Consider the following 11,810-nt stretch of genomic DNA (forward strand, 5'->3'; position numbering starts at 1 on the left):
AATACTAAACAGTCTCTGCGCTGGTGCCTTCGAAAACGGTAGAGCGTACAAGTACTCAACGACAAGCCTCAGGTTACTAAACTTTGGTTTACCGTTAGAGTATTGATGGGCAAAAATAAGCTTCCAGTAGTAAGTTACTGAGAGTGAACTAGCATCTTTGCCATTTCGCTGTATTACAGATCTCTGTTGTCTCCATTCTCTCTCTATCAGACTCCCTATCAGACTTTTGGACCAGAAGGGTAAGATATATTTCTTCAGATTGGCACCAAAAATAGTGCCAGGCTAGGAAGATTCAGATTCCGAGCCTGAACAGGGTGAAGTGGCTCGGAGAAGGCGAAAATATCCGAGTCGAAAGAGAAGCAGTTTTCAACCTGGACAACCACTTCCTTGTAAAATTCTCTCGTGGTAGAATAACCCTTGTCAACTTCGTCAGGATTGACATTTCGTCCATCACTAGACGCAAGAAGGTCAACCATTGCTGCTTCAGCATTCAAGCTGAGGTAGACCTTTCGTAGATCTACAGAACTGACTTCGTCTTCAGCAACAATTTTCATGATTTCGGTATAGCTCCTTACTGCGCGAGCTTTTATAAGGTTTTTCAACAGAGTTTCCATCAATTGAATGACTTCGATTTTCAGTCGGTAGAAAATAGGCACCTGGGACTGGAAAAGGGTATTGAAGCTATTTAAAAGTCCCGGTGCGTTGTGCATGAACATCAGGATGATCCTCATAAATGGATTTTTCAGGGCACTCAGGACTTACTCACTGCCATGAGTCGGATCTTCAAAATGGGCACTTTTTTAAAATACAGGGTTAGGGCATTCCGCTACTCTAGAATTCGGTGGACACAGTTTTGTAGCGAAAGCCATCTTGTTTGACCTGGTGCCAATATCTTGTTGACTGCAGTCTCTGAAAACAATTGAAATCCTTGCAGGGAAGCTATACGCTTGGCACCCATATTGAAATGATTCTAAACATGATGACACAGGTCTTCTAATGTCTTAGTCAGTTTCTTGCAGGCGTATGAGACAAACAGATGAATGGAATGACACCTGCACTTCATTATTAATACCCAAGGCTAGATTTATTGAATCAGAGTCGCCACTGAGCTATTACAACTCAGTAAGCGTTCAAGGTATCACTACGAAATCTGACCCCATTCCGTAAAGGCGCTTCACTTGCTTTTAAAAACTCCCAAGTTTCCTCCAGTTTAGTGAAAATGAAAACTGCTGAACCGTTTGAGCACTCCACAAAATCAATTACATAGATATCCGTTTCCATTTCGTTGTTACAAAAGGAAACACATACAGCGAGGTGTTTAACGGTTCCCACATCCGTGGTTTCTTCGATGACCAAAGAAAAAGGTCTCATCTTCATTTCTTAGACAACTTTTTGCTTGTAGTAAGGATAAGGATAAAGGATAAAGATCCTCCAGAGCCATTGCTGGCGCATAGGGTGTCAAATCGACGTTTCAGTTGCTCGGTGTTTTTTTACAGGGACAAGTAGCAAGCTACTTTCTACTGGTAGTAAGTAAGTAAGGAACAAGTCCCTAGTTAGCAACATTCACAACTTTTTGTTTCCCGGGACACACTTTATCAAGGACTGATTTTGGTGGCATCACTTACAGCAGGGGAATCAACTGGTACAAAAATGAAAATGGCAAGTTGTTGCTGACCAGGAATGAAGCCATTTTAGCTTCATTCTCAAGCACAGACGGAAAGTCGTCATGAACCATTTACACTGAAATAGCAGGAGGAATAGCTTTTGGGATAACTGTGTTTTTAACATGCACAGAAGTATGGGCATGGGCAGTGAGATCTGTGTTACCCTTTTTGTAAGAAAGCTCAGCGTTGCAACACAAACAGAAAGCACACAGATGCTTTCAGGGGGATTTCTTTGGTTGGGGGAGGAGTTGAGGGGAGGGGGTTGTGCGGGGGGATCTTTCCATGGAGGAATTTTTCATGGGGGAAGAGAATTTCAATGAAGGGGGCGCTAGAATTGCACCCTTTTTTTTCTTTTTTCTCAAAATCGTCCGATCAAAACTATGATAAGCAAATTTCGTTTTAATTATTCATGGGCGGAGAGCCAAAATCAAAACATGTCTTAATTTAAAAACGTTCAGAAATTAAATAAAAAAACATTTTTTTTTTAACTGAAAGTAAGGAGCGATATTAGAACTTAAAACGAACAGAAATTACTCCGTATATAAAAGGAGTTGTTCCCTCATCAACGCCTCGCTCTTTACGCTAAAGTTTTAATGTCTTTAAGTTAAAGTTTTAATGTCGCTCCTTACTTTCAGTTAATTTTTTTCATTTAATCATTCTCAACCTCGATTACTACCTGAAAATACAGTTAAAACACAAAATAAGCCCCCCCCCCAACCGATATTGGGATCTAAAAAATGACAGCTTTTTCCAGGTCCTTTTTTCGCATTCCAAGCATCTTTGTTTAACACCTAGCTGGAAGCGCCCGAGCTATCAAAAGTCGGACGGCAGGATAGAAGTTGCGATGGTATGCTTTGGTACTTGATCAAGCTAAGACCAGACAAGCATAATTAACATATAAAAAATCATCATGGCCGGAACAGTGTGCGTGGACATGCTAAAAAGAAACTTCAATGGTATATGATGGTCTTTTTTTTATTACTTTTCGGTTGTCAAAAGACACAATGGCAACAATGAAAAGTATTTCAGGTGGAAAAAAAGGCAGCGGTGGGCCGCCATTTAAATATCAGCGGCTATGGCTCACCAAATGAAAAACGGTGTTGGCGTGCCAAAACCTTTTCGGTGGTGGCGCGCTGATAAACGGCGTAGCTTTGGGGTCTACTTCGTACTCCCCAGACAGTGCCCAAAGCCAATCTAGTTCTGTAAATGATTTATCCAGAACATTTGTTCTTTATTCCCACAAAGTTACATCCTGATCTCTCCGGTCCAAGCCGGCCACGTATCCCCCCCCCCCCAAATAGTTATTGGATCCGATCAGGACATAAGAAGATCACCAAAGACATGTTCTCTGTTTAATTACTAAATTCCACTCGAATCCGATCACCTGTTCAAAATTTAGGCATGACTCAATATTCTGAATTCCCCCTTTCTCCTTTCCCCCGCTACTATCGGAACGATTAATTTTTTATTTACAAGTCAGTTTGATCGGGTCCCTGGTACGCTGATCCTTCCATTCTAATCGTGTTTCGAGATATCCGGTCTCCCTAAAACACAGTAATATACGATGTAGATATATCAATACTTTGAAAACCGATTTGTCCCTTTGAAAACAGATTTAGTATGACTGGCTTTAGCATACATCTTAAAATCCATCCTCCTATATTTTGAAGCTGATTTCGCTGACACTCGAAATCATTATTTTGATATAAGCTAGGCTATTAGTTTGGCACATACCAGCTATCTGTAAGACCCGTAAGAACAGTGTATTCGAATTTGTACAATAGAATCCTTGAATTGGCAACAGGTTAGGAATTGGTTTCAAGTTAAATCATGTTATTTTGGTAAAGAAACAAATCATAGAAGTTGAAAAGACACCTACCCCCTAGGAAAAGTAAGTAGCCTACTTATTGGGTTGCCTATCGGCAGGGATGTATAATTGTGCAGTTCCAGTAAACTCGGTACTTACCCTAAAAATAAATCCTGTCACGTAAGGTAAGCCTTGTCCTTATTGTACACAAATTAACCAGTGGAAATAAACTATCTGAGCTGACTGATCAGATCAGATGAAGTTATGAACATGAACTGAGAATCATATCAAATCAACCCTTTTTCAAACACAATAAAGGTCTCTCACGAGACACGCTGCCGACTTGGTTACTAATTAGGGTCCGCAATTGACTTCCTTGAATCGAACACGGCTTGTGGTTTTGAAATCCCCCTTTTACAGGCAACAGAGACATATTTTGCATTTTACCAGACAGTCATGAAAGATCAGAAACTTCAATTTGGACAGAGGCCAATTCAACTGAAATCAGGAGATTATCGGGAGAAAATTTCAGTCGGGAGATTTTCCAAAAAGTCAGGAGATCTCACAGTAAATTGGGAGGAGTGGAAGCACTGCTCACTGAGTTCGTTTATTTATCCGGTTTCCAATTCCAGAATGTGTATGAATTGTTTATCCGGTTACGTATCGTTTTGAAGGATTTGAATATTTAACCGTAGAAGACTGAGAAGAAAAGATTATAAAGTTCAATGTAAAAGTTCTTCCTTTTTAAGTTCTTACTTCAGGCTGGTCCTGTAACTTGATTTAGGATAATATCTCATTTTCCATGGTGATTTTCTATGCCGAGTTTTCTGATGATGATGGGGGACATTTTCCACAAGGATCTTAAACAGGAATTTTTTGGGGGGGGGAGGAGATTTTTCAAACGGAAAAGTATAGCACCAATGTATTTTCGGATGCAAACCAAACGTCTTTATTTCAGCCTTTTCAAAAGCTGTCTCCTCGAATCATCTGTTTCAAAGCCCTAGGCTTTTCTTCCCCTGGAGGCATCAAAGGAAATTTACCTTTTCATTAAGAATGCGTGTCATATCCGAAAGCAAATGCACAAAAATCCCAGAAACTCCTCATTATGTGACTTGATCTCTCGAAGTTTTAGGCCCACTGGGTTGATACTATCACCCCTGGTAAAAAAACAAAGAAACAAATAAACACACATCCGTGTTCTTTCTTTCAACAAAAATTACATAATTCCATGTTTTTGCAAATTTTCTATTTTGGAAACTCAAAATACAAATTTTCTCAGGCTCGTAGCTTTCGAAGGGTAAGACTAAACTTAGTGAAACTTGTAGGATAACAAGGATTATTATTGTTTGAATGAAAGGGAATTCTATGAGACTTAAGACCTTCTACATAATTGAAGCCATCACAACCTCTACAATAGGATTTTCTTATCGATAAATGCATTACATGCATTTGTTTAAATACATTGAAGTGTTTCATATAAATAGAAAAAGAAAATGACACTATTTAAAATTGCTGAAAACTAAGTTCCTAGCAGTATTTGCCATCCCAAAGAAATTTCCTAGTGGGACTGATGATGACCTGGCTTGCCTTTTCCACCTCTATGCTGGTAGATATGAGAATGTAGCATTTTAGCTGCACAGAGAAACAATTTAATTCGTTCCAACTTCCTCTACCTCTTTCAACGTTTATCTGAAGCCTTGTGAACAGTTTGTCCGTTAAGATTTACTTTTATAGAAATTTACCCTACTCCCACCTAGACAATAACCCCCCTCTTTATAGCTGATTTTAAATTACATATCTCATAACGTAGCCTAATTTCATTACAAATAAAGTGAATCAACTTGGTTGAATCCAGTTCTTCCCCCGTATGGCATTATTTCTTTTGCAACTGGGAAGCATAAAATACATATATTGATACTTCAAAATAATTTAGCTTCTTAGAATTTTATATTAATTGCAAATTTGTCCTCTTTGGGGTAAAGTTGTAGTGTGGTGCCCTAAATAAAAAAAAATCCCCCCTGGCCCAATCTGTATGGTCACTTAAAAAAGACCTTTAAATTTGTGTTTGAACGAGCTCCCTCCCTATTATCTTGGTCTTTCGGTTTAATACAATCACCTCTGGGAAAAAATCAATAAAGAATCAATAATGCATCGACGATGTTTATTCTAAAAAGAATGTGAAATTCCACGTTTTGAAGATTTGAGCTTGAAACCTCTTTGGTAGGTTTTGTTATATGATAAATCTAACAAATAGATTTTCAGTAAGATCGCTTGCTCATTTGGGGATCTTTCCTCTTTTTTCAAAAACCAGGCAAATTCTTTGAGATTTTTGGTCCTGGGTGGTTAACAATAAACTGAAAGAATTTTATGTATTTAGAATCAGCATAAAAAAGCCAATACTTTAGGTGTAGCAATTCTCATATTCCATTTTTAGTTTCGGTGAAAAGTGACTTCTTTCTAAGTCACTTTTTACTTCCAGTTTTTTTTTATGACCAATTATTTGATAAGATTCTCTTGTAACGAATATTTTTTTTAACCTGTTCATTTTATTTAGTTGAATATGACAATATAAAAGAGAGTTTGACAGCTGAATTGTAAGTTTTTTTTTTCGCTGTTCTATTATTTTTATGTCTGAATACATAAGGGATTTAAAATTGAGGAGAATTGTCCTGTTACGAAAGAAGTAAATTCAATAAACTATTCTAAGGCGACGGAAATTGCATAAAGACAAGTCTACATCTGCTATAATCTAAGGAAAGAATTAATATTTCTGTAATTTTGGTTTGAGTTAATTTTCTTCTAAGATTAAATGCATAATAATTGAATATTTTATTGGCTAAATAAATTAATCCTTTTGCCAGGAATCCTTGCCGTTTAAAATTTACTGTATTTTATCTCGTTCTGCATGCAATTTCATTGCTCTTTTTATTTGAGAGTTTTTTCATCTAAGTATTCAAAAATAAACTTATTCTAATGGAAAAAATTTCCTGAAATATATTCCCTGTCACCCAACTACCACTGATATTTTGGCTTTTGGACAACCCCCCCTGGAAAATTTTCTGCCGGTGCCCTTGTGCAGGCTTATAATTAATACTCGAAAGTCTGAGGTTTCTAGTTTTCAATCGGAAGCAAGTTCTACCAGAAGAATTCCTCTCAGTCTCAGCAGCATCAACCAGTTGACAACAAAATTTATCTTGATCTCTCCATCAGCTCCTCAATAAACCATAAAAGCAGTGGCGGATCAAGGAGAGGGGCACAGGCAATGCGCACCCCTCCCTGACGTAGTGGTGGATTTCTGTTGTCCGTGAACTTTGTTTATGGCAACCGTTAAAGGCGGTTGTTTTATTACTTCCTTTTGGTACTCCTCGCGGCTACGTAGATTGTGTCTTCAATAACGTCTGATCTCTAGTTGAAAGTTCAATTGAACAGTGCAATGGTAGTTTTCTATCTGGTGTTACCCCTCTTAAACAAAAATATGGCGTTTCCAAGATGAAAAGAAAGGTGTTTGTTTTTAAAGACAGAAATAGCTTCTCAAGGCATACAATTTAATTAGGTTGTTTAAATTAGATTTAAATCCATACATGCACAACAAATAACTGAAACAAAATTATTTCTTCTATACCTTAGGTTTCCACATACACGATTCATTTAATGAACTATCTCATTCAAAAGTTGGATTCAAAATTCATATATTTACGCGATAATTAGTACGGAAAATCTTTCGACAATTGTTTGTATCCGTTTGTAAGGATTTTGTGGTTTTTATGGGATGATTTTACAGGTTTGCCATCATCTTTTTTAGCTGATTTCTTACTAATAACAAGTTCATAATACCAATAAAGCTAATTAAAAAAAAAAAAAATAAATAAAACAGCATATTAAAGTGCTTTTGTAAATTTCCTCAGCCAAAGCTGTATCTTGGTATGTTAGGATCGTTGGCTCGTTTTGGCTAGGACGGATTTTCCGGATTGCAGAATCAGATGTTCAAGCCGGACCCTAAGTGGAGATACATTCAGTTTCGTGAGGGCCTTGGTCATAGGGCATGTCGCGGTTTTGGAGTATAATCCTTGTTGCTCTTTTCTGGACGGACTTTATATCACGCAATAGGTGCACCATGCGGATAGCAGATGGACCCCTCACCGAGCACACGTACTCGAGCAACGGGCAAGCATAACACATGTAGGCATGGCGAAGACTTTCAGTATCATACCCAAAACGCCTCATTTTGGTAAGTGTCTGAAGGCTTGAATTAGGCTTGTGGACGGTTGAATTAATATGGGAACTGAATCTACAGTCACTAGTGAAAGTTAGTCCTAAGATTTTAATTTCGTTCACAATCGGGAAAGGGACTAGATGTATATCTATATTCCACTTCAGAGGGTTGAAACGAATTATCTTCGAATTGGCTACGTTGGTGATAAGGTCATGACTTGAGCATTCGGTCTTTAGCTAATCAAATAACTGGTCTTAAAACTGCTTTGTTATGATAGAGTCTTAGACTAGGTAAGCGAGCACTATGGACAGATCATCTACAAAATTATAACGGTCGTGGTGATAACTAAGCACGGAGTTGATTACATCCAGGAAAATTATTCAAACTAATTTCGTTCCAAGAAGGGCCCCGCAAGACGTATCTGACCATGAAGAATCCGAACATTCTTTCTCATTTTAAACCAAGATTCTTTGGCCGTGTTAATACAAATCGGGTCTGCGCTTATCACTCGGAACTGAATTGTTGCCTAATCCAATTTTTAAATAGTCCTTCATTTGTTTTTTTTTTGTTTTGTTTTTTGTTTTGTTTTTTTTTATTCATTTATAATTATGGTTCCAGTCTGTCTTCTGATTTGTTAACATTCACTTCAAGAGGTTAATTTTTTCAGCACTGAAGCTTGGCAAAGGTCCTGATCAAAATATCTGTTTTTATCTTTTCCCTTCGTTTTTTCAACTGGCCGAAAATTACACTCGTTTTAAATGGGGGAAAACAAAAAGTAGGGCGTCCACGAATGGGGCAGAAAGCAGTTATAAAGAGATTTAAAGGATGTGGGAGGGTAGAAAAATTTGAACTTCAAATAATGGTGATGCTGTTGAAAAGTTTCTTATCACAGAAAATTTCTTATAACTTCTATCACATGGTTCTTGTGCTAGAGCTTTCATTTTGGAAGCTTTGAGACAAAGAAGTTAAACTTCAGTTTAATAAAGGGGGATTGCGGGGATGGTAGACCCTTATGCATTTTTTATGCATCATAATAATTATGTATTTTATGATAATTTATGTTCCTGCATTTAAATGATGATTTTATACATTTATACGCCCTTTTGCATTTATGTTTGTTCTCTTGTGTATTTTGTATTTGTGTTTTGTAATTTATGTATTTTGACTTCACTCTTCACTCTTATTTTTTTTTAAATCATCCTTTGATGATTTCACTATAACCTTAATATAATAACCATAATAACGTTTGTTCTCTTATGTATTTTGTAATTTATCTATTTTGATTTCAGTCTTCACTTTTATTTTAAAAAAAATCATCCTTTGATGATTTCACAATAACCTCCACATAAAAATATCGGTCAACACCTTTTACAGATTTTCCCCAAATGGCAACCCTAATTACAGCTTTTTTTTCTTATCGCAGTTGAAAATATTACTTACTTTTCATAATTATTTTAATACTTGAATTTTATTACTTATAAAGTAATATTTTTATTATTTTTTAATTTTTATTTTTAATAATTATTATTTTTCGCATTATTTTACTTTTCATAATGTGTAGAAAGAAAAACCGTTTCTGAGATGCAACACACTGTATGTATTTCATTGTCATAATGATCTCTTAATAATACTACTATTATTGTTCCTATTATTCCTATGATTATTTTTCTGGGCATTTTAAGAGTAGCTGAGGACGAGGGCTGTCCCATCTACCGTTTTTTTTAACCATATATCAAACAGCTTGTGGCAACGAACTGCAAGTAAGGTACGATGCGGCTCAATAGTAACCAAAACTCTAAGAAACAGAGTCTTGATAACAATAGATACATCAAAAGAATCAAATTTCAATATTTATTCAACATATATAAAATTCATAAAGTTTAATGTTGCCCATTAAAAGTTAGGACCCTAAGAAAATTTGCCGAATTTTTGAAAAAGGGGGGAAACACCCCCAAAACATCAAGGAATCTTAATGAAAATAACATTGTCAGATTCAGCATATCGGAGAACCTATGTAAAAAAATACGGAATTTTGCATTTTTCCCCCCAGAACAAAGATCACGGATGCGTGTTTGCTTGTTTTTTGTCTTTATTTTTCACAGGGGTGATCGTATCAGACCAGTGATCCTAGAAGTTTGGGAAGGGGCTCATTTGACCGGAGATCCAAAGTTCAGTGCCGTTTTTAAGTTGCTAAGAATATTAGAGGACATTTAGCCCCCCTCGCACCCACGTCCTTTTCTCCCCAAAGACGTCCGATCGAAATTTTGAGATAGGCATTTTGTTCACCATCGACGAAAGATCAAAGAAAAGTCGAGGAGCAGAATAAAAACGTAAAACGAACAGAACTTATTCCGTATATGAGGGGGGCTGCCTCCTCCTAAATATCCCATTCTTTGTACTAAAATTAACAATTTTTTCCAAATTCTTAAAGAACAACTCTTGAAACACAAGGGTCGTTTAATTAAAATAACTATAGTGCTTAAAAAATTTATCAGAAAGAGTGGGGTATTGAGGAGTAGGAAACCCCCTTAATATAGGGAACAAACTCTGTTCTTTTCAAGTTTTTATGTTGCTTCTTACTTTCAATTGAAAAAGCTTGTATTTTTAATTTAATATACTTTAAAGGACTGACTAATTTAGGTAAACAGTTGACAAGAAAATAAAATCTCATGATTGAGAAGATTAAAGGCGGTTTATACACAATTTTTGATGAACAGTCTTATCCTCTTTCAATAAAAAAAGGTTATATTTACAGAGTTAACTATTTCTAGTAGTAAGTAGGTGACTTGATCACAAATTCATAAATGAAAGGATAGAGCAGTCAACAACAATGGTTTCAATCAATGTCAGTCAAATTAACAATTAACAACTAACAATTATCAAATTAACAACGATGACCAAGATGATTCCACTATCAACAATGTCTTCTTTAAACTCTAAAACAGAAATAATTTTTAATTAGAAAAACTATATTGTTTGAGAAACACATATGCGACATTTTTTGTTATATTCGATTTGTGATGCAATAACTTAAAAAAAAAATACGAAAAAACTCATAAATCAAATTACTATAGTTGATTTAGCCGAACCTTCAGCATATTGTAAATTTTTTCGTCACTTGTTCGAGCCTCTAGTTCACTGACCTGAAAAATAAAAAAGGAGTCTAAGGATAAGGAAAAACTACTTTAAAGATTTATTGAAATAAATAAAACAACTAATATTAATAAATTTTAAATCATTTTATATAAATTTGAATTACCTTATACAGAAATAATTTCATTTCTTGAAATACAAAATGTGTTCCTGGAATATTGACGCTGCAAAACAATAATAAAACTGTGGAGCTTTAAATAAAACTTTGAAGTATTTTTTAAACGAAGCCCTCGTGTCTCTTTTCCAAGCTCGCTGTCCCCCTTACATTGTATTAGAAAAAATTAAATATTCCAGCAAAAAATCAATATTTATTAAAACATAAACTGGCACATAGAAATAAAAATATGGATTATATTAAGTTGATAGTGTGGCTGCTGTTGATAGTTAACTATGATTAACTCTTAACCACACGAGATAAACTTGTTGTCAGTAGGGGAAATTAAAATAATAGGTAACTAATGGTAAGCTATCGAAAACTCAGTATAATAGATTTTGCCAAAGGCCCCTGATAGCATATTGCTGATTTTGGTGGTGCCATAATAGAAAATTTATTATTATAACAAGTGTTATAACAAGTAACAAGTGTCTAAAGATTCTAGTAGCTTTATGATTTCAGTGGGGGGAGGGGAGCCCTGTAGCCCCACCTTCCGTACGTCCCTACCTTCTGGTATGGTAGTGTATAAAAGTTACTATTATTGCAGAGTTTTACAGTTAACTCTATGCAACACATGAATGTCTAAGAAACCTTAAACTTATGCTAAAACTTAACAGACTTAAGTTACTCAATACTTAAGTTTTGACTCAAATTAAGGAGCCTTAACATACTAGACTTCAGGTTTTAAGAGTCTTAGACTTAAAAAGTCTAAGACTTAACAGTCTTAAGACTTAAAAAAGGTTTAACATGCCAGAAGATCCGTAAACAATACAACTCTGACCAACTTTTCTATCATAGGGAGTCGGTCAGACAAGGTGG

General features: G+C 35.8%; 1 protein-coding gene across 1 annotated transcript in view; it reads right to left on the bottom strand.

The window, feature by feature from the left end:
• Positions 1-10,635: 10,635 nt before the first annotated feature.
• LOC136026567 (uncharacterized) overlaps positions 10,636-11,810 on the bottom strand; it is a 59,324-nt gene continuing 58,149 nt past the window's right edge. The window contains exon 7 of the mRNA XM_065703263.1: positions 10,636-10,827. Coding sequence (XP_065559335.1) covers positions 10,753-10,827 — 75 coding nt within the window. The 3' untranslated portion in view covers positions 10,636-10,752. The remainder of the gene's footprint in view (positions 10,828-11,810) is intronic.

Source organism: Artemia franciscana, chromosome 4 (genome assembly GCF_032884065.1).
Source record: "Artemia franciscana chromosome 4, ASM3288406v1, whole genome shotgun sequence".
In the NCBI taxonomy this organism is placed as follows: domain Eukaryota; kingdom Metazoa; phylum Arthropoda; class Branchiopoda; order Anostraca; family Artemiidae; genus Artemia; species Artemia franciscana.